Consider the following 22,749-nt stretch of genomic DNA (forward strand, 5'->3'; position numbering starts at 1 on the left):
ACTGATTTGTTACAATTGTGCTGCCATAGCTCCCAGGTGCCACGTGATCGGGAATGTTGAACAAGTCATGTAGTGGGGAAAAAAAAAAAAATGTCTCTAATGGAGTTAAAAGGCCATTTTATTTTCCATGCTTCCTCCCTTGACATGCACATTTCTGCTGGGGATTTGAGACCTCAGCCTTTTCTAGGCCTTATTTGTTTACCAAACTCAGAACAATTCTGTTTGATGCAGAAGAGGGTAGGACTGGGCCCCTCTGCCAGGGCCCCACCACCCGCCTGCTAGAAGAGGTGAGAGGACAGCCTCTTGTCCCCCTAGGTCCCCTGCGGTAACTTCAACATCTAAAGACCTTAAAGGGAAAGTGTTGCCATTCCTCCTCTTTCTCCGAGCTCCTCATTTTCTACCCTTAAGTGTACTGAAGATGGGCTATTGTCCAAATGTATTTGTAGGAACAGGTTGTGGGTGCAAGCCAGTAGCTGTCATAACTTAGAGCATCAATATACTGGAACTTGTACTTCAAGCTAAGGGCACAGGCCGTCCTAGGGAGGGGCCAGGTCCACCAACGCCAAAGGTGGGGCTTTGGCAGGCCAGGGAGGACGCTGCCTGGTAAGCACCCTGCCTATTGGGCAGGTCCTCTGCGGTCCTAGGGCTAATGGGAAGAAGTACTTTTTGATGGTTCTGCCTGGAGACTTGGCAATATCAAATGTTAAAGTATTATGTTCACACTACAGTGGATCCTTATCGTGACATAAGAAAACTGAACATTCAGGAATAGGCCCACGCATACATAAGAATTTAGTAACTGATGAGGGTGGCCTTCAAATTGTCCTCAGGAGCCACGGGATCCTGGCAACGCCAGTGGCTGCTGACGGAAGGCCAGGGCGGGGACTGCGTCAACCCTAGCAGCTCTGGTTTTGTTTTAGGTAAGGATCCTTGTGAGCTTTCATTTGGAAAGGCAGCATTGCTAAAATCATCCTGAATAAATGGTGTTGAAACAACTGGCTAATTATTGGGGGGGGGGGGGGGCGAATGAGGATTTGGCCCTTTGTTCAGCCAAGTGTTCCTTGCCTTCTCATAGGAGGAAGAGGGTGCTAGCCTCTGGTCTTGCTTCGGAGAGGCTAGTTGGGGGCCTCAGTTGAGTGTCCCCAAAGGTCAGCAGCTCTGACCCTTCCCTCTGGATACAAGGGCTCCCAGCTTAGTCGGCCCACAGGGTTTGGCCTTCGGTTCCCATGTATGGAAGCCTGTACTACTTTGGTATCTCGGTTGTAATCCAGGCAGTAACTCCTGTAATTGGTGTTTTCTCAGAGGGGTGATGTTTGCAGTGGGTCACGCTAATTAAAATGGAGCCTTTGTCTGTGTGGTGGGTGGGCAATGGGGACTTGGCCCCCATAACTATTACCCAGGTGTCCAGGCCCTGGCCTGAGTGTAGGGTATGAGAAAAGCCTTTTGGGACAGGAAGGGTTTGTAAAGCGATGTGTTCTGGTCTCTCCCCACACCCCCACCCCATACCCGGCACCAGAAAGAGCTCTCTGGAGCCAGGCACTTCTGTCATTCTCTACATCTTGCCTCTACAAGGAGTCACCTGGGGTCCCTCCTCCCTTTCAAAGCAGAGGACCAGGGGACTTGCCAGGAGGTTTCTTCCCTCTGGCCTCCATTCTGGGGAGCTCTTTGTTTCCTCTTCCTTACGCTAACTCATCGTCCCCTTGAGGGACAACAGGGAAAGTTGGGGGAGCCCTGGCCCCATCCTTGGCCCTGAATTTCCTGGAAGCCAACCTCCCCCCTGCCCTCGGTGCTGTCATTAGAGTGCGTGGCTGAAGGAGCAAGGCGTGGCTGAAGGAGCAAGTGGTTAAGAGTGAACAGGAAGCCTCAGGCTACCTTAGCAGCCCCCTGCTGAGGGGACAGCCAGGAGGGCACTCCGGCCCTCCCTCATTCCATCTTCGGGGGGTCGGGAATGCTCTCGGAGAGTGGGGTGAAGCCTAGCAGGAGGACGTGTCGCTCATAGGCCTTGGTCTGCTTAAACAAAGTGTCAGTCCCGTGCAGGTGGTCCAGCACCCCCAGCACCCCGTAGCACTGGTTGAACCTGGAGGAGAGAGGAGGGTGGTGAAGGCCAGTGTGCTGCTTTCAGGCCTCTCCTACCCCACACCTGCCCCCACCATGCTGACCACATGTGTCAGAATAACCCAGGGAATTGTTGCGCATTCCTGGAGCCACTCCAGACTGAAAACCTGCCATCTTCCTTTGGAAAGTTCTCTGTGTGATTGCAGTGCACACAAGTCAGAACCTGTGGCAGAGCTTGGCTTGTTCAGGCAGGTTCAGGGACCACCTGCATCAGGATCCCCTGGAACACTTATTAAAATGCAGATTTCCAGGCCCTGTTCCCCCTTCCACAGACACTGGGATTCCGCATACTTGGAGTGGAACCCACGAGCCTGCATTTGAGAAGCACATCTCAGGTTGGTTCTGGTGCAGTTTCACAGACCACACTTGAGAAAGCCTGGAGGCTTTCAGAGAGTGCACAACTACCCTTGAACTGTTGTGCAGGATTTTTATGTACATATACATTGGGCCTAAATAAAGGTTAAAAACCCAGCTGCCAGGAGATCCAGTACCAGACAGAAGGAAAAGGGCACGGTAGTCTGGGTCCCAGCGTGGTCGTTCTTTTCCCCACTTCCAGACTTCTCCCTCCACTAGCGCCCACATTGAAACTGAGACACCAATGTCTGCTAGCAGGAGCCCCAGGAGTGAAGGTGGAGGTTACCGCCCCAGGCCCCACAGCGGGGAGGCACCTTACTTGAGATGGTGGTAGTCATGGAATTCAGGTGAGGGCAGGAAGGGCAGGTGGTAGCCGCAGTGGGAGATGGAGGTGATGATGAGGGCCAAGGAAAACCACATGGTGATGGAGGACAAGTGAGAGCCCATTACTATGGGACCCACCACCACCGGCAGCATGTTGGAGACCTGCACGGGGAAGGCTGTTAGAAGGGGCTCCTCAGGGAAGCGGGCAGGCCCGGTGGGTGCTCCCTTAGCCCAGCGTGGTACCAGTGAGACTTCCTTGACTCAGACTGGGAGAAGTTGGAAGACTTTCAGGACCTTAATTTGCTGGAATTGGTCACCTTTGTGACCTGGGACACATTTTAATGGTTTGAGCCTCGACTTGCTCATTAGTAACATGAGGATTAAAAGGTTGCTGGGAAGATTAAATGAGGTAACTTACATTGGACATCTAGCATAGCCTGGTATATGCTAAGTCAACAGTAAGTGGTAGCTGTTTGAAGGAAAGAAGGAAGGGGCCAGTGGGGTCGTTCTCTGCAGGAGACCATGGGAAGGTGGTTGGCCCCGTGCCCTTTGCCTCTGGGGCAGAGCTCTACTCACCACGTGCTCGACAGGGTGGGCGTAGAGAGAGATCACGCCAATGGGAGCTGTCCACTCATGGTGTTTCTTATGGATTTTCTTATAGAATGCTGGGTGGTGAAGGAGCCTGGAAAAGAGTTAATAGTTAAAATCTGCCAATCTCCCTTCCTCTCTCCCCCACCAGACCATGAGAAACCAAAGGTAGGGACGGGGTTACATCTCCGGAGCGAAGTGAAAAACACATCGGCATTCAGACAGACGTGCCATCGAGTTCTAAGCCCACCTCGTAGGCTGCATAATGTGGGGCGGGTTACTTTGCTTCTCTCCACCTCAGTTGTATGAGCTATAAAATGGGTATGATGCCCAGAAAGGATTCACTAAGGAAGTGAATGGAAAAAGCCCTGCTGCACATGTGAATGGAAAAGACTCTTTTCAAGTTGTCAGCTGGGAGACAGCTGTCTCCCTGGGAGGCTTCTGAGGACGGGCTGGAGCAGCCTCAGTTTTCTTTCGTAAGAGCCGTAGGGGTGTGAGGAGCCAGTTGTGCTCAGGCAGGGCCCGCTCACCGGTGTGAGTAGTAGAACATGACCTCCTCGATCAGAGTGAAGATGGCCAGCTCCAGGAGGAACCAGTGGAAAGTGGGCAGCTCTCGGCGGCAGGGGTCTCCCCACGACTTGAGGAGGAAATAGAGGAAGACCACGATGGGGAGAGAGATCATGAACTGGTTGAAGAGGACTGTCCGGATGGACTGGCGTAGTTTCACAGGGTCCACCTGCCGAGAGAAGGAGGGAGATGGACAAGAGGTGAGATGGTCTTTCCCTTCTAGAAACTAGGCTCCACTGTGACCTGCTCACAGGGAGCCCTCATTCAGGGGTGGATGCTAGGAGTGATGCCTGGCCGTAGTCGGCAGTCCTTGAGTGCTGCCCAGCCCTGGGGTGGGACATCTGGTGATGCCCTTGCCTTTGGAAACTCCCCTCCCGCAGCTTCAGTCTCTGCCTGAGCCTGCTTGATCCTTCCTGGCTCTGCAACTATCATCACTGTCCCCATTTCTCTGGCCAAACCCAACGTATTCCTGATAGGCCCCTTGGGGAGCCTCGAGGATGCTTGGAAAAGGCTGTCAGCTCTCAGGTTGATATCCTTATTCAGCCTGTTAGCCCCTCCTCATCCAGAGAACCGTGACCATGGTCAGATGTGGACATCAAGGTCATCTGCCTCCTCATGGGGTCCAGCCTCCCTGGACTAGACCCAGAGCACAGAAGGACATGAGCCAGGCAGCTGCCTATCTGCCCTCCTAACTTCCTGTGACCTGGTCTTCTGGTTTTCACAGTGAGGCTGTCAGGATAGAGGCCTGCCTGAGCCTTCTCTCCAGGGTCACTGAAGAGCTGGCCCCAAATGCCCACACCCCACTGAATCTCCATGCTGCAGCCAGTATTTCCCCAAGAATCCGTAATCCCCTGACCCTTTCATCAGAGTGCTGAGGGTCCCGGGAATAGCCCCATGACCACTTCCTGGGGCCTGCTGATGTGGTTTAGCATTGGTCAGAAGGGATTCCTCCGAGTTTTCTGCAAGCTGGAGGGGTTTCTGCCCCGAGGTGAGCCTGGGTTCATGGTGCTCCTTGGACTTCATTCAAGCCGTCCTCTTCCTCCGTCTTCTCTAGGTACCACCTGTATTGACTGGCTCAGAGATGATGGTTTTGTGATTATTTTAGGAAATGCAGGCTGAAGGATTTAGGGTGAACTTGTATGATATCTGGAAGTTACTTTCAAATGTTTAAGCAAAACAATTGTAGAGGCATAGATATTTATATTTTTGTATACTGATGAAGCAAATGTAAACTATTTAAAATTGGTGAATCTAGGTGATGTGTAAATGAGTGATCATTAGACTACTTTTTTAACTTCTGTATATATGTTTACAATTATTTATAATTACAAAATGTTGGGGAAAAAAGAACAGACAGAGAGGAATTGGAAACTGTATAGACAACTCTTTCAAAGAGCTTTGCTGAAAAGAGCAACAATGTGAGTGGTAGTTGAGTATGGGAGATGGAGGCAAGGGTTTTTGTTTGGTTTGGCTTTAAGATGGGAAAAATTACGGCATGTTGGTAATAATCCAGAGCAATAATCTAGGCGAGGGAGAAAAAAATTGAAAAAAAGATACATGAAAGAGAACGGAGAATTGGTGGAGCACTTCCCCGGAGTAAACGAGGTAATGAGGTGTAGTGCACGGAGAGTGGAGTGATGGCTGTAACAGCAGCAAGGAGAATTCACCTGTTGGATCAGGTGGGAAGGCAGAACATGTGTGCAGCTGCGGCTCAGAGGCCGGTGTGGTAGAAAGCGGTGGAAGCTCTTCTGTTTGTTACAATGTAGTGAAGAGGAAGCACGGCCATCCTATTGGAGTTGGTTAGGGGAGGAGGTGTTGGGGATTCGAGGAGAGAGGAGGTGTGACCTAGCTATCCAGGAGAGGGAGCGTCAACAGAGCAGGCACAGATACTACGTCTGCCTGCAGCACTCAGGTCCCAATGGAGGATCTGTTTCTGATGTCTTAGGTTAGGGCTCAGTCCTTCCTGGAATCGGCCAGACTAAATGGCGTCCATCTTAGTTGTATGTCCACCTGTCCACCTGAGGATGCAACCAGTGTAGGAGCACCGGATCTGGAGTCAGGTGAGACGAGCCCTTACTCTGTTTCCTAGTAACAGTCTGACCTTGAGTGAGTCACTGCTCCTTGCTGAACCTCAGCTTCTGCAGAATGCAACACCTTTCCTGTGTGGCTCTCCGGTCATAGACTGAAGTGTTGCTATACTAGGTGCGTATCTTGACAGCTGATGTGGCCTCGTGGTTAAGAGCATGAGCCCTGGCATCACAAAGCTTGAGTGTGAAGCACCGTTCTGCCTGTGTCACATCTCAAAGCCTCCATTTCCTCATGTGAACCATGAAGGTTATTACAGTATTTGGCCTTGAAGATGTAAGCATCTGTCAGTGGTGCTGGGAAGGAGACTGCCCTGGTCTGACAGATCAAGGGCTCTTAATGGCCAAGCATTGGTGTCGACACTTAGGATCCAGTCCATGCCTGCCAAGCTGGACCTGGAGGAAGCCCCCTGGATGGCTGGCCATTCTTGTCCCACGTGAGGGGGACTGTGAACCAGGGCAACAGCTCTGGTTCAAGAAGGGGCTTTGCGAAAGCTTGGGTCAAGGGCACTATGTTTCACCCATTCTGCTTTCTGGAGTGCTGGGCTGGGGCAGAATGCCCTGAGAACTGAGGTGATTCACCCCGGCACCTGGGCAGATCATTGAAAGATGTTCTTCTCTGGGCAAGAAGCCAGGATGTGATTTGGGTGGAGCTGGCAAAGAACGTGGTTGAAGAATCATCTTCTTCCTTGTTGGATAAGAAAAGTCTCCTGGAGGTTGTCAGAGCACCAAGCAGGTAAGGCAGGCTCAGGAAGCTCTGGGGCTCCCTTCCCGGGGCCACTCCTGGGCCAGGAAGGAGTTTGTTGCAAGCAGTGTCCAGGCCTTATTTATCAGGGATAAACTAAGTACGATTGGTTGAATTGAGTAACTGGGAAGGAGGACCTGCTTGAAAAACCACCACCACTCACACATTCAGAATCCGTACTGTTCCTCTGGTATAGGGGGTCCACCATTGTTTCCACAGCTATCGCCGTCTCTCATGACAGCTGTCACCATGGTTTCAGCATCCGGCCATTGCTGTCCCTGCTCCCATGGCTGAGGGTGGAGCTGCCTGACATCTTCGGGACTCAGCCCACTGCCAGGCTGAGCCGATCATTTCTGTTCCTAAAATGCTGACCAGCATGCTGGGGGGTAGCCAGGCAGCGACAGCGTGGGGCTGGGTATCAGAAGACCACAACAGTAGTCTTGGCTGGTTGGCCCTGAGATTTGGGTCCATTTACTTCCTCCCTAACCTTCTAAAGCGGGGGAGCCTTGTACACCATAACTTGGCTCACCCTGGCCATGGTCTCTCCGGGGCCAGTGATGAGAATTTTGAGTGTGGCTTTAGTTCCTGCTTTCTGGGCTTTGACCAGGAGGAGCTGCTGCAACTTACCGGTTCATTCTTGCCAACCTGAATTCGGTAGCGGGCGATGAAGTTGGGTTTTCCAGTTGTGTCAACCACCAGTAGAAGCCCATTTAAGCCCCAGAAGCACAAACTGGGCACCTGCGTGGCAGCTAAGGTTGGAAAGCAAAAGACAGTTGTTTAATCAGGGTGACTTCAGGTTCTCACAGCACATGGATTAACTGGACACACACTTGATGGTAACTGAGGCGGCACTGGAGACAGTCCCTTGCCACGGACGTCTTGGTGCACAGGGCCAGGGGCTCTCCTTTTAGGCTTAGATGACAAACTAGCTGGGGGAACGTGGACAGTCACTTAAGGAGTGTCGCTACTTATTTTCTTGGTTGTACAAGGGGGACAAGAATCTCCTCGATGGTTGGAGACGCCCCAACAAGTATATGCTCTAAAATATAAAGGAGTTTAGGTTGACAACTGGAAGTCCGTGCCCACTGAATCCTTTATGAATTTCCAAGGAAGGGAGAAGCAAAGAAGTGCTTTGTATGTTATGGTTCACAATGAGCACTGAACTAGGAGTCAGGCGGGGAAGCGAATGCCTGTTATCCTACTAACTGAGCAGTGTGACTTCAGGTGTCCAGTCAGCATTTCCCAAAGCGGGAAACTCTCTCTCAAGGGGCTTCTTGGTTAAACAGCCTTTCTACTGTACTGTCTTGCAGAGAGTCATGGTCGGGACTAGTGTGTTAACAGCTCTGAGAATTCCTGCAGCAAAGAAACTGTTTGACTTTGTTAAACTCAACCTTTCCCAGGATTTTTTTTTAAACCCCAGAACTCTTTTCTCAGAACACCTAAGAATAGGATGGCCATGCATCTCTGTTTGCCCAGGACTATTTCGATTGACATCTGTCTTTCCAATATAATTATTAACACCTCATTTACTCTCACAAATGTCCCTATTTGGATAATATATTATATGGTCGTCCCATAGCACTGTGTTCTGCAGGATATATTAGCAAATGCCGATCAAGACTTCCTTAACATTTGGACAGCTTTTTGCCTCACATCCCATCTTCCCATGAAGTCATTCCAAGTATCACTGATGTCCTACTGTGAACAAACAAGCACTTTGTCCACCCCATCTGGCAGTTAATCGAGTGACATCACAGTGTTACGTAACTCTTGTACTATTAACTTTCTTTGTCCATGTTTTCCCTCCTCCTCTAAATTCAATATCCAAGGGGCAAGGACATTTGACTTAACTCTGTGTCTCCGTGTCCCTCCTCCATCAACCACACTGCCTTGTGGCAGTTGATACCTGAAAAATACTTGGCCAGCAGTGTGGGGAAATATGATTGGCACATAGTATCCTGGAGGATACTAGTAGGAAATGAACTAAATATTTAGATGAGAGTAATTGCATACATTGGAATGGACTAGGCAGCTTAAAATGTTAAGTAAATCTATATTAATTGACATGGAAAAGTGTCCACAATCTAATGAAAAAAAAAGTTTTAAAAAATTTGGTGTCTTATAAGTTCAACCATATATCCAGTTTAAGAGCTGTACTAATATATTAACAGTGCTTATTTTGTGGATGTGAGAAAAGGGGTGCTTTTTCAGCTTTATGCTTATTTGAATTTTCTGGTTTTTATTTTAACAGTGAGCACGCATTTACTTTTATGTTCAGACATAACACACTTTAAAAAAATTGTTAGGTTGGTGGTTGCCTACTAGGAAATCCAAGGGTTCCTTGAGGAACACAAAATGAAAACCACAAAAGATGGTCTTGAACTTTCTTCAAGCTCTAACACTTAGAATTGCAAATATTTTCTCTCTCTGATATTTTCTTATCACCTTGGTGACAGATAGTTTTCCCATCACTGTAACAGGAGTATATAGAATGTTTTCCTGCCACTTTCCCTATATACATTTGCAGTCGGCATTCTTCTTTTCAATGGCTACTTAAGATTCCATGGAACCTATTTATATTTAATTTTCAGAGTTGTCCTTCCAGCTGAAAACAATCGTCAGGGACATTTTATTTGTACTTTTGCTTTGTGACAACTGACCCTTTTTTATCTCCCCCTTTAGATTGTGACGTGGTTTTTTGATGGGGTAGACCAACACTTTATCTTAAACATCTCTCTATCCTCGGTACAAATTTGGCACAGAGTAACATTAATAAATATCATTTGAATGAATAAATGTATGATTGAGGACAGTCAATATTGTAGATAATGCTGTTATAAATATGTTGAAGCGGCTTTTGCTTCCACTATGTTTTCTTAGGCTTGTTTCAAGCCATTCACGCTGTCAGTAAATACTGAGTGACCACTTGCTGCCCAGCCTCCAAAGCTAGATGGCACCAGGTACAAGGACGCAGCCTCGCATGACATACAAAGGCTCTCTGCGCTTGTGGACCTGACATCTAGAAGCAGCATTACTGCTTGAAACATGCCTTCATTTTCACACACACTATTTCTTGTTTTCATTTTTCTATTTTTGGAGAGAGGGCGATCTCCATTTCTCAACATCTTTTCTTGGATAGCCTTCGACATCTGTTCTAGATTGCCCACAAGCTTAGCAGTTTGGGGTTACACTGTCTTAAACTTTAAATCCTTATTCCTTGTAATAATGAGCTGAGAGTCCCAAGGTAGAGAACAATAGAAAAAGAGTTAAACTATGATCACGTACGCAACCCTAAGCTCTGGTGTTCTGGGAGGCTCACCTATTATGAAAAGGATCCACTCCTTTCCTTCAAATGTGGACAGCAGCCTCTCCCACTCAGCTTGCCAGAAGTGGCCAGAAGCACCCCAAAATCTCTGAAGATGCCTTGAAAGGAAAATCAATCAGGTTTCTGGGTGAAGATTGATGGGCAGACAGCCCCTTGCTTCACGCTTTGCCCCCAGACCACCACCACATTGTCCCCAGGTGCTGAATTCAAGCTGGTCGAGCAGACTCACCATGTGACTGAGTTCCAAAAGGCCACAAGCAAGAGAAGGCCAGAGCCCAGGATGAAAGCAGTCTTCCTCATGGAGCCCCAGATATGTCCCTCCTGGGGAGGATAAGGAAGTGTCAGGTCCCAGCTAGCCTCGTGCCGTCACTCGCAGCTCACAGCTGAGGCCTGACGGGTGTGATAAGCAGTCAGGACCTCAAGCACGCCAGCATTGCACATCAGCGACCTTTTCCCAGTTTCTGTCGGAGGCTCGTGCTTATCAAGAGCTCTAGGGCTGTACATGGGTGTGTTTATGAAAATGAGAGGTCAAGGTTGGGAGAGGGAAAGGAACCAACCTGACTCCAGAGACACTGGCAGGTAATTCTGTCCCCCAGAGGAAGGCAGGCGAGCCTTCCAACAGCTGTCTTCTTGTTGAACTGAGATGCCCATTTATGTACACATTGGAATCACCTGGGAGCTTTTTAAAAATCCAGGAGTCCAGGTCCCTCCCCAGCCCAATGACATAGAGTGTTTGGGGTGGAGCCTGGGCCTCCAGGTTTTTAAAAGCACCCCAGCTAACTCCAATGGGCAGGCAAGGCTGAGACAGCCATCACAGAGAACCTGCAGAATCCGTCATGAGGACAGAGCGACTTCATTGTATCCATGAGCCTGGCCTACTTTCCCATCCCTGTCACCCTCTTGCCCTTGGAGAAAAGAGTGAATGAACACATGTTCTGACTTGTAATGATTCCTCTGCCTTCCAGCAAGATCAGCCAACTGGACAGGGTGATGAGCGGTTCTAAGGGCAAAGAGCAGACCACTGGCAGTCGCTGGGAGGTGCTTCTCTGTTCTCCTTCAAGAGCCTAAAGTAGAGGTTATTGCAAGTGTGATGCTCAAATGAGCTCCCAGACTTGGAGAAGGAAAACACTGGCCTCCAGGTGAGTCACCGGTTTCCATTGTGCCGAGGACAGGAACTACAAATGGCCCTCCCATCCTGTTGCTAAGCCCAGAGGAAGCCATCCTGCTCAGACTCTTCCATGGGAGAGAACTGGAGGTGGTGGTCCCTATAGCTCTGTGCTGGGCTGACGTGCACTTAGTGAGCTGGGCCACTTACGAGGGGTCGGGGTGGTGTTGGGGGGAGCTGATCAAACAGCACAGACACTACGTTTTAATCCAGACTTTTGAGATCTGAAGGAGCAGATTGTTTTGATTGACCCATTCAGAGCAACCTTAATCTGCACTGAATCATTTCTTCTTGGCCTACCCTATTCTACTCTTGATCAAAAGACCAAAAAGAAGTAGGTCATTTTCCATGGCCTGTGAAAAAGTTTTTAAAGGGCTGGTGTTCATCGGAGTCTTGAGATCTAGAAATGAGCTTCTCTCTCCCTCTCCCCCTCCCCCTCCCCCTCCCCCCTTCTTCCCTCCCTCTCCCTCAGAGCTGGATCCACTGGCGGATAGAAGCGTGTTCTCTTACACAGGCCATTCAAAGGTCACCACCCCAAGCTTGTCAGGCAGGTTACCTTGGGCTTTCGAAATTATTTCTTTTCTAGGATTCAGAGGACCGTTTTCATGAACTTTTCCAAACTCACTAGGAAGTTTTCATTTGAGTTTAATCACATCAAGCTAAGTCAAGTTGAAATCCTCAATTTCACATACAGGATTAGATTTTTTTCAGGGATTATGGTGTTTCTCTCCCTCCAGCACCCCAAGTGAAAGGACTATACACAGGACAAAGACCTCTGTGAAGTGCGGGAGCTCACAATGCAGAAGGCAGCTCAGCTGAGACCAAGAGTTGGTTCCCAGCCCCCAGTGGGCTTCTCTTGTCCCCAGGGCAGTGCTAGCAAGGTGTGGCTCCAAAGGCCCAAGGCATGGGACGTTCTAAGGGCCAAGAGACCTTGGTAGGACAGCTATTGGGTTCTGCAACTACCCTCATGCAGGGCTGCTCCCTGGTGCGGGAAAAGGGGCTTTGGTTATAAAGCAGCTTGGGGTCAAGTGGTCTCAGCTCAGCTACTGGAATGAGCAAATCACCAAAGTGTCAGCTACCCCTAAACCCTGGGGGAGATGTCAGATATGCAGGAAGCGCACACATGGAAAGAGTCACTGGCTAAATTCTCACCAGTTTGGTGGGTGGGGTGCTGGCATTTACCTGCTTAGGCTTCTCATCGTGTAGCTTACTTCCAGCTTCTCCCTTCATCTGGAAAAAGAAAGCACAGTTGAGTCTGGATGTCATTTTCACATGCAACCAAGGGAATAGGAAAGTCAAGGGGAATGGCTAGCTGTGCTTTTTAATGCTGGCTACTCATTAAAACCACCTGGGCCCCACCTCCAGAGACTGAATTGCTCTGGGCATCGCTACTCAATTGGGGTTGGCAAGGGGACTTTGCCTGGAATTGGCTTTCTCAGGTATGGTCTGTGACAAATCTTTTTTTTTTTTTAATAGCTTCACTCTGCGCCAAAACGACCTGTCTCATTCAGAAGAAATCTCTGTCCCTGGAACCCCCAGTGTCCCCTAACTGCCAATGACCCGTGGCCCCAAGAAACCAGGGTGGAAGCGAGGGCTCTGCCCCTGACTTACAGCTTCCTTAACCTCTGTGAAGTCAGGTTACCACACATGGGCTGGATTTGTCATGCTGACTGAAATCGAAGCATTTTGCAAGCTGTTCGATGTGATTCAAACAACAGGTATATTTACAGGTAGAAATCATTAAGACAGTGAGCCTCAAAATCTGATACCTTTCTCAAGGCCATCTCTCCGTTGTGTCTGTCACTTACCGGTTTTGTGACCTAGGACTTTTTCAGTCTCTTCTTTATCACATTTCTTGGTATTCTTTGTAAGTGTTTTTGCAACAAACTTAAAGTGTTTCTACATATTTGAAATAATGCATGACTTTTCTGGGAAGGTGACAGCCTGGGACAGTGGCTGGGTTTGGTGGGCGGGCACTTGAGTTGCTGGACAGTTGACTTTGTTGAGTATCCCACTACATATTTTATTACAAATCTTTAATAATTAAAAGTGTGCGGCTAGCCCATGAATAGGCAGACATATATTACAGGTTAGAAAGTCCTGACATACACCTAAAAATATATATGGAAATTTAGTATATGATAAAAAGAAATCAATATAAATGGACTTTCAATTGAACAGATGTTGAACCTGCCCCATAAAGAGAAATGTGAATTAAAACAATAAAATATTACTTCTCATCCATCAGCATGGCAAACATCCAAAATTTTGACCACGTGCTCTGCTAGTGAAGCTAAGGGGACTTATTTGTATTTGTTCTTACACTTTTAAAAATAGTCTTTATTGATATATAATTCACATTCCATCCAACATACCCATTTAAAAGTGTACATTTACATGGCTTTTAGTATATTTACAGAGTTATGCACTCAGCACAATTGATTTTAGAATATTTTCATCACCCATGAGAGAAACCCTGCGCCCCCTCAGCTATCATTTCCAACCCTTCTTTCCTCCCACCCCCTCCTCTAGCCCTAGGCAACCATTAATCCACTTCCCATTTCTATGGACTTGCCTATTCTGGACATTTCATATAAATGGAATCATACAATATGTGGTCCTTTGTGACTGGTTTCCTTCATTTTAGCCCAATGTTGTCAAGGTTCATCCAGGTTGTAGCACGTGTCAGTACTTCATTCCTTTTTATTACCCAATAACATTCTATTATATGGATAGATCATATTTTGTTCATCCATTCATCTGTTGATGGACATTTGGGTTGTTGTCACTTTGTGGTTAATATGAGAAATGCTATGAGCATTCATGCACGAGTTTTTGTGTAGACATACATACTTTTTTTTTTTATTTCTCCAGGATATATGCCTAGGAGTGAAGTTTCTGGGTCATATGGTAACTATATTTAACCTTTTGAGGAACTGCCAAACTTTTCCAAGTGGTTGCAACATCTTCCATTCTCCACAGCAATATATAAGGGTTCTGATTTCTCCACATACTCATCAGCATGTATTATTGTCCCTACTGAATAGTGTCATAACCTGGCTGAAGAGGCGCATAACGGATCATGTGGTCCTGCTATGTGACCAGAATGAAGGAACCTGGACAAAGGAGGCCAGGTGCCCTCCCAGAGTTTATAGATGGCAAAGCCAGGATCAGGGCCCAGCTTCCCATATCTCTAAGGACACTTTATTCTTTTAGTATGATTTTACTTGGTTTTATTATTCTAAGTGCATGTTTACCGGCTAATTACCTTATGAAATACTGCTTCCCTTGACCCACATTTCTTATGGGTTACTTAGGCTGAAAGAAGGAAGAGAGAATGGTGACCTAGAAAGTGCCTTCAGCGGTTTGAGGAGTTAGCACAGCAGAAGGAGGTGATATGCAAGCTGCTTACCATATCCATTGAATTACATTACAGCAGGAGGGATGCAGTCAGCTTCCAGAAAAAGCCTGTCAGGGTGAAGTCCTGGGACACTTGCTACCCAGTCAGGGAGAGAGGCACCAGAAATGCACCAGAATGTTTGGTGCGTTGTTTGCCCAGCCCTCACCTGGAGGCAGGGAATGGATTTCAGCCACTCTATTGCCGCCACCTCCCCCTACCCCGAGCCCCACCTGGGCCTGCTTTGCTATGCTCCCTCCTCCAGCTCCCTCTATTGCCTGGTTGAAGCAAGGGTTCCTGCTGTAGCTTGTGGGTGTGGAGTTCTGCCTCACTGTGGGTTTCATGAAAACCAATGAAAGAGAAGTAACAGCGTGAGGCTCCAGGCACCCACTCCTTGTTCTGACCCAGTATGGCGAGCAGGTTCCCTCGTGTGCTCCATAGGCATGTTCTGTACCACCTGAGGCTTCAGCAAGCATTTCAGGACTGGAAGTCTCAGTCCAAACGGATGGGAAACACCCCTGCCCCACACTGAGGACAACGCATATTCCTTACTAATCTGGGTTTGTAAGGACTCCAAAGAATTCTTGTTTAAATAATAATTTTCTCCACCTTCCTTGTCTGGAGCAATTCCGGCTGGCCAGTCCTGAGTTAGACCCACATTGTCAAGGTGCATAAGGCCCCAGTCAGAGAAGCCACCCTCACACAGGGATAGGATTCTCGGATGAGGCAGGGTCATGTTCAGTCCTGCAGTTTGCCTGCTGCCTGGAGCCCCCAGAAGCACAGATCATTACGAGTGAGGAAGGCAGTGGTGCTAGGTACTTTTGGGGCTAAGCCTGTCAAGTGTCTTCACGACAAGGAAGCAAATATTAAAGGAAACACTGCAAGTTCGGAAAGACTTTGAGGTCTAAATGTCTGCAAACCATTTGCAGACAGGTAGGACCTTCCTATCACCATGGATTTCCCTCCTCAGTGCTGTTAGGAAGTGTGAAAGGCTCTGTTGACATAACCAGCCTGTTTGGGAAGGACGCTGAAGGGATTGTCTGTTTGTTTGTTTGTTTTTTAAACTTCCAGGACTCTGCTATGCCACACCACAGGAACTTCACTTACAAGTCAAAGTCTCATCCTAGCCTTTCCCAGTGGCTTATCATCACCACTATCTTTGCTACAAGCTTAAGAAGCAAAATGAAACATGGTCTTTGATCTTTAGAAGCTTGTCCATTCTGTCCAGAAACATTGATAAAGAACTTACGTGCAGGTAACCCTGAAGATACAAAGATGAAGGAGAAACTATGTCTAGATACATACACCCATCATTTCAAACTCTATATAGAAAGTACTGGTCTTGAGATCTGGGCCAAAGCTAAGAAAGTACATAGTAGGGCAGAAGATCTGGCATGCCCAAGAACTCTTTAAAGGAAGCCAGTGCCCAGGCTTTCTCTGTGTGCTTGGATTGCTGGTCTCCAACTTCAGAACTGAACTTTGCCCTCCCAGATTGTTTTTTAGCTTACCCAAGGAATGCTGCGTTTTAGGTACAGTATTTAAAAAACAAAAAAACCGAGATAGATGTAGCATTTCCCATATGAATACCAAAACTGCCCTTGAAGATATTCCTTACTCCATTATTTAATTCTCCCAAAGAAGCAGTGCACTTTTTGTGAGAATACAGATGAAAAATTCCTATGAAGAATTTAGTGCACGGAAGTTTTCCTCCTTGGAAGAAGTTACAGTGTGTGCTTTCTTGTGAAATGCAAAAAAGAAATAGGCAATCCATTTTGGCCCACCCCCCCGCCCTTTTTGCTTTGGCTGCCAGTAAGTTCAGAGTTAAATTTAGAGCTCAATTGCACTTCCTGAGGTTTTTTTCTATTATATAACACTGTACATATATAAAAAAAATTAGGTATGTAAAAGGATGTTCATTGTGAAATTGTTTTTAATAGCTAGAGATTGGAAACAACCTAAACTCCATTAAGAAACAATTGGTTAACTATATTATAGTCCATCCAGTAATGAAACATTCTGCAGCCCTTAAAGGAATAAGGCAGCTTTGTGTGTACTCTCCAGAAGTACGTGTGAAAAAAGCTATGTGTGGGACATATGCAACTGTGCGTGTGTGTATGTGTATGCTGTTTATGTATGCATAAAATAATATAGAATACTAGACTATTGCTGGAAGAATAGCTATGAAACCATAGTTACAATGGTGGCTTCTGGTGAGGTGAACTGGGCAGCTGAGGGATAGGACAGAAGGAAGACTATCTTTTTACCATGTGCCTTTTGTCCCTTTTAAATTTGCTGCTGCAATTGTATGCCAGTTTTTCCACGTTCATTGTTCAGGGTAGAAAGATCCATGGCTTTCACTGGATTGTAAAAGGTAACTATAATGATTAAGGACCAGTACCCTGTTTTTTCCTTCAGTTTTGTTAGCAATTTTACGTGGTCTGAAAGCAAAGCAATAGCAGTAAAGCACTTTTCTCTATGGATCACAACCCCTCCCATCCCATCAAAACAGTATGAAAGATAGTTATTGAGTGCCTGATGGCTTCTAATCAGTTATTTATTTGCAGCTGTTACATTGTATATGCCCTTTTATTGGAAGCTATCTCAAACTCCTGTGAGATGGAGGCTGGGGATAGACTCTACATAAACAGAACCAGATATTAAAATTAAGAACAAAATGTAAGGGAGACTAGGGTGACACCAGTACAATAAGACCTTGACCCTGGGAGGAGGCAACTCTGGTTGATTTCACGAGGCAGGGTGCTGGTGCTCACTGTGTCCATGTTATGGAAACAGCATGTAAATTTGACCTTGGAACCCTCTGCTCCACGTAAACCTTCTGGCCAAAGGGAAAGTGACTGTTTATCTTCTGAGGGTGAAAAGGCCCCTTTGTCTGCAGAAGTCACGGCATTTATCTGCTGACATCTGATTTTATTAGACGCAACCAAGTATTTCCTAACATGCCATTTGTTCTTTGGCTAAGCCAGTTCTCCCAAGATACTTATCTAGGTAGCTGACTCTTCTAAGAGACACACCGTGTCATTCTGCACTGTATCCTTCTGCTGAATATTTTATGCCAAAGCAGCTTGTTTGCTGTGCCTCTCTACCTGCCTACAGACATGTTTTCAGTTTTAGTGAACAGAGTCAGTCAGAAAGGTCCTAGGGGAGAGTAGTGGGCAGATGTGTCTTCACCCAGAGAAGTTCCTTAACATTGTTTGCCAATGGTAGTGCTCAAGTTAGAGATGTGGGCAAAGAAAATCCACAACTGAGTGGAGTAAGTCCGACAGAGAAAACTGAATGACACATGATTTCACTTAGATGTGGAATCTAAAGAACAAAGTAAATGAACAAACAAAATAGAAACAAACTGGTAGATACAGAGAACATTTTGATGGTTGGTAGATGATGGGGGGATTGGGGAGACGGATGAAAAAGAAGAAGGGATTAAGAAGTACAAATTGGTTGTTATGAAATAGTCATGGGGATGTAGGATATAGCATAGGGAATATAGTCAATAATATTGTAATAACTTTGTATGGTGTCAGATGGGTACTAGATTTATTGGGGTGATCATTTCGTAAGTTGTATAAATGTCTAATCATTATGCTGTACACCTGAAACTAATACAATATTGTATTAGACTGTAATTGAAAACTTAAAAGAAATGTTTTAAAAAACAATAATTATTAAATATTTAATACGTGAAGGTACTATAATCACTACATTTTTGTTGTGCTTCCTCTCTCTGACTTTTTCTCTACCTTTTGGGGTCTTTCGTCTAAGAACTGGAAGTTGTCTTAAGCTCATCTATTCTCATGCCCCCATTATCCATCTGAAGAAATGGGAGGCTGGAGATATTCAAATTACACAGCTATTTATTGGAAGAACTTGAATTCAGTGCTCATTTTACTGAGTCTGCAAAAAGTAAAGAATGTACTGATGTTGATGAATGCAGGGTAGGCATCAGGATTGCAAAGGGACACAAAGGAATGAGATTAGTCTCTATTAGCCATAAATAATGGATTCGATTGTGTGTGTGTGTGTGTGTGTGTTTAATACCAAAGGAAAAATAGAACATGTTTCTCTAAAATATTAATCATCCTTTTAAGAAACATTTATCATGTGCCAGATACAACGCGAGTCACAGGGGATATGAAGATGAATAAGACAAGCTTCTTGCTCTGTTTAATAAAGTAATGCTATGCACCTTTGATTTTCCAAGTGAGAAAGTATATAGGAGAACATGAGATAGCATTTATGATGGGAATGCATTCAGGGAAGAGAAAGAAATGAAATGCACCTAAAAGTAAATATTCTAATACTTTATAACAATGAACTTTTCCCCCTTAAAGGCAATTTGCTGTATATTGTGAGGTTATCAAAATTAGATACTTTTTTAGTGCGGTTCTTTCTAAAGCAGAAGATTCTGACAATACAAGCTTTTTATCCCCAAATCTAGGTAAGTGACACAGTGAGGCTACAGCTGATGTTCATGATTTCAAGGATCTGACTACAGGACAGGGAAATGTGGTGAGGGTGGGAGGCGTAGAGAGAGTTTAATTTTAAATGTTATTTGTCTGGAGCCTGATCCTTTCAGATTCTGGGTTCCTAGATATTTTGCATGGTTGATGGATGTTCCCATTTTATATGTATAAGACATATCATCTCTATGTGAATGTGCAGGGTTTCTTTGTAAACATCTTGTGAAATTATTAGAATTATTTACTTTTAGAGGAGAGGGAAAAAGGAAAAGAAAAAAAAAGGACATCATGGATCATCTGGTCTATTCCTTCCATGTAATAGCTAAGGAGATAGGTCTAGATAGCAGAACTGATTGGTTCCGAACTCCACACACTTTCTGGCAAAACTCAGGCTTCCTAACACTTTGCCTGGTGCTACATCTGTTTTTGGAACAGATGTACAAAACATTTTGGAACATTATGAACATCTGTTTCATAAATGGGAAATGATACAGGGAGAGAGGGCTGCTGACATGAGGACTGGAACTCGGAGCTGTTTGTCCTCTTAGAAAAAGCCTCCGAGGCTGAGACTAACCTGAAATGCAATCACACAGCTTAGCACCTCTGGTGAAAGGGGTTTTGAGGAGCTGCTCTGACCAAGCTCTGTGCATAAGGGAGGCTTTTACAGGAAAGGATATTCATTCAAGAAGATGAAATGCATGAAGGGAAAGGTTAAACTCTGAGACCAGAACGACTCCCCTTGGACTGTTTTAGCCACGCTCCCTTCACTGCTTTCACTGCCGGGCACTTGAACCTTTAAGAGCCGACAGCCTCCCTTGACTGCGTGCCTAGGAGGCTGAAAGCCTGCCTATCTTGCTTACTGTATTCACAGCACCAACACAAGCCCTGTACGGAGCACGTACTCAGGAAGTATTTGTTGAATAAATGAAAGAAGGGGAAATGAATAAAAAACGTTGTGTTTTGCCCAACATTTGCTATTGAACCTTTTAGCACCTTTCCCTGTACTAACGATTTTCCTTTCTAAGGTCAGAAGCTGATGCTCAGGGCATTTCTGTTACACTAAATGGAATTGAATCTTTATATTTCTACCAAAGAAATTTAGTTGGAATCGCACATGAAACTGAAGCAGCCACAAGTCTGTATCTTGTCTTGCTTGCCGTAAGCCCCAAAGGGCCTGTATGAACATACTCAAAACCCCTGGCCTACTGTTCACTCCCATGTATACACACTGACTGAATATTCCTCTCACCCAGTAACCTTTGTTAGGACAAAATAACAGAACTGACTTGTTCTGAACTCCACACAGTTTCTGGTAAAATCCGAGCTTCCTAACACTTTGCCTGGTGCTATACGTGTTTTTTTGGAATAGCATAAATAGGTAGTATCTTCCATAGGTACCACCAGGCCACTAGCAATTCTAAAACCAGAGCCTCTGCTGATGAATCCCAGTATGGTGCATCAAAACAGCTTTGACCTGGTCGTCCAGCTCCTAGGCCACACATCTATCTTGGGCCTTTACCATTTTAAGACTTTGGTAATTGGCCCCATCCCTTCCAGGTGACTCTGGCAGGTTAGAGAGTAGAAGCAATACAACCATAGTTGCTTCCTGCCAGTCTCTTCCAGTTAGATTTTCCTCTTCCAGTTCTGACTTGGGAGTTTCTCCTTCACATGATTTTGAAGCCAAAACCAGTACATATGACAGAATTACCTGTCAATTGCTAGAAAAACAAGACTACAGAGGAAGTAGATGGGAAGAGGTCCAAACACAGGCAGAGGATGCAGACATTAGTGAGTGACATGCAGGGGACTCTCTGCACTAAGTAAACATCCCAGCAGCAACATGCAAAAGAATGAAACTAGATGACTATCTTACAACCACAATCAAAAATTAACTCAAAATGGATTAAAGACTTCACTGTAAGACCTGAAACCATAAAATACAGATGCTAAGCTTTTGGATACCAGTCTTAGCAATGTTTTTGTGGATTCAACTCCAATGGCAAGGGAAACAAAAGCAAAAATAAATAAACGGGAATATATCAAACTAAACACCTTTTGCACAGCAAAGGAAACAATCAAGAAAATGAAAAGGCAACATACTGAATGGGAGAAGATATTTGCAAATCGGATATCTGATAAGGGGTTAATATCCAAAATATATAAAGAACTCATACATCTCAACAACAAAAAATAAACAACCCAATCAACATATGGGCAGGGGATCTGAGTAGACATTTTTCCAAAGAAGACAAACAATTGGCCAACAGGCACATGAAAAGATGTGCAACATCACTAATTATTAGGCAAATGCAAATCAAAACCATAATGAGATACCATCTCACACCTGTTAGAATGGCTGTCACCTAAAGGACAAGAAACAAGTGCTGGAGAGGATGCAGAGAAAAGAGAACACTTGTGCACTGTTGGTGGGATTGTAAATTGGTGTAGCCACTATGGAAAACAGTGTGGAGACTCCTCAAACTACAATAAGATCCAGCTATTTCACTTCCAAGTATTTATCTGAAGAATATGAAATACCAGTTCATAAAGATGTCTGCATACCTATGTTCATTGCAGCATTATTTACATTAGTCAAGATACGGAAATAACGTGTCCATTGACGAATAGATAAAGATGTGATGTGTGTGCACGCACACACACACAATGGAATACTACTCAGCCATAAAAAAGTAAACTGCTGTCATTTGTGACAACATGGATGGAACTTTACGGTATTATACTAAGTAAGTCAGATGGAAAAAGACTAATACCATATGACTTCATTCACATGTGGAACATAAAAACAAAAATGAGCAAAGAACAACAAAATAAACACAAAGCAAACTTACAGAGGCAGACAACAGCTCAGTGGTGGCCAGAGAGGAAGGGGGGTGGAGGGAGGGCAAAACAGGCAAAGGGGGTCAATTGTATGGTGATGGATAGAAACTAGACTTCTGGTGGTGAGCATATACAGATGTCAAATTATAATGTTGCACAGCTGAAACTTCTATGTTATAAACCAATGTTACCGCAATTAAAAAATTTTAAATTGTTTAATTAGGAAGAAAGGAAGGAAGGAAAGAAGCAGGAAGGAAAGAAGGGAGGGAAGGAGGAAGAAAGGGAGGGAGGGAGAGAGGGAGGGAGAAAGGAACTGTCCTGGGACGTTGTTCAGATGTAGATCTCACCTCTATTATAAGTGGAGAGGACAAGGAAGTGGCAGAGGTGAAAATAATATACTTTGCCCTTCTTTAAGTGAACTTTAAGTGAACTTGGACTTGTCCTGACCTTGGCAAACAGCTCTCGGCAGCAGCAGCTCGCGCTCACCTCCGCGGGGGGCTGTTTCCCGGCTCCTCCAAGGTCCCGGCCACAGTTGAAGCAAGCTTTCTCTTCGCGGTCAGAACCTACCTTGGCAGCCGCTGTGACTGTGCTGACGCCTAACGCTGTGGTTTCTTGGGTGGGTGGGGAAGCAGGCCTTGGTGATCATGTTACAGAGCAGCCCACTGGCTCAAGCCAGGCACGTGATGAGAGAAAAAGTATGAGCCTGTGTGGACTGCAGACAAAAACACCCTTCTTGCCAAAGGACATCTCCTTACAGCAGAGAGGAAAT

The 22,749-nt window shown here is 45.7% G+C and overlaps 1 protein-coding gene across 3 annotated transcripts; it reads right to left on the reverse strand.

Annotated features, from left to right (window-relative positions):
• Positions 1-100: 100 nt before the first annotated feature.
• On the reverse strand, positions 101-22,594 carry FAXDC2 (fatty acid hydroxylase domain containing 2). Of its 3 annotated transcripts, none has more exons than XM_074313821.2 (9): positions 22,467-22,594; positions 12,450-12,497; positions 10,332-10,423; positions 10,097-10,200; positions 7,405-7,526; positions 3,912-4,117; positions 3,370-3,475; positions 2,789-2,955; positions 101-2,077 (listed from the first exon to the last, which is right to left on the reverse strand). In XM_074313821.2, exons 2-9 carry the CDS (start codon positions 12,495-12,497, stop codon positions 1,924-1,926), a joined length of 999 nt encoding a protein of 332 aa, XP_074169922.1. In that variant the 5' UTR covers positions 22,467-22,594; the 3' UTR covers positions 101-1,923. The 3 variants fall into 3 exon arrangements, with proteins under 3 accessions (XP_074169922.1, XP_019605943.2, XP_074169923.1); XM_019750384.3 differs by having other exon boundaries at positions 22,428-22,586; XM_074313822.2 differs by lacking the exons at positions 12,450-12,497; positions 22,467-22,594 and adding an exon at positions 10,660-10,777.
• Positions 22,595-22,749: the final 155 nt, after the last annotated feature.

This window comes from Rhinolophus sinicus, chromosome 5 (assembly GCF_057876585.1).
Source record: "Rhinolophus sinicus isolate RSI-liver-muscle chromosome 5, RSI-T2T, whole genome shotgun sequence".
Lineage (NCBI taxonomy): Eukaryota > Metazoa > Chordata > Mammalia > Chiroptera > Rhinolophidae > Rhinolophus > Rhinolophus sinicus.

What these genes read in the sequence shown, in the direction of transcription:
- FAXDC2 (XM_074313821.2), bottom strand. Translation starts at nt 12,497, where the DNA reads ATGAAGGGAGAAGCTGGAAGTAAGCTACACGATGAGAAGCCTAAGCAG. An exon ending in ACGATGAGAAGCCTAAGCAG is followed by an intron (nt 10,424 to 12,449) that starts GTAAATGCCAGC and finishes TATCCTCCCCAG; the next exon opens with GAGGGACATATCTGGGGCTC. An exon ending in CATGACTACCACCATCTCAA is followed by an intron (nt 2,078 to 2,788) that starts GTAAGGTGCCTC and finishes TCTCTCCTCCAG; the next exon opens with GTTCAACCAGTGCTACGGGG.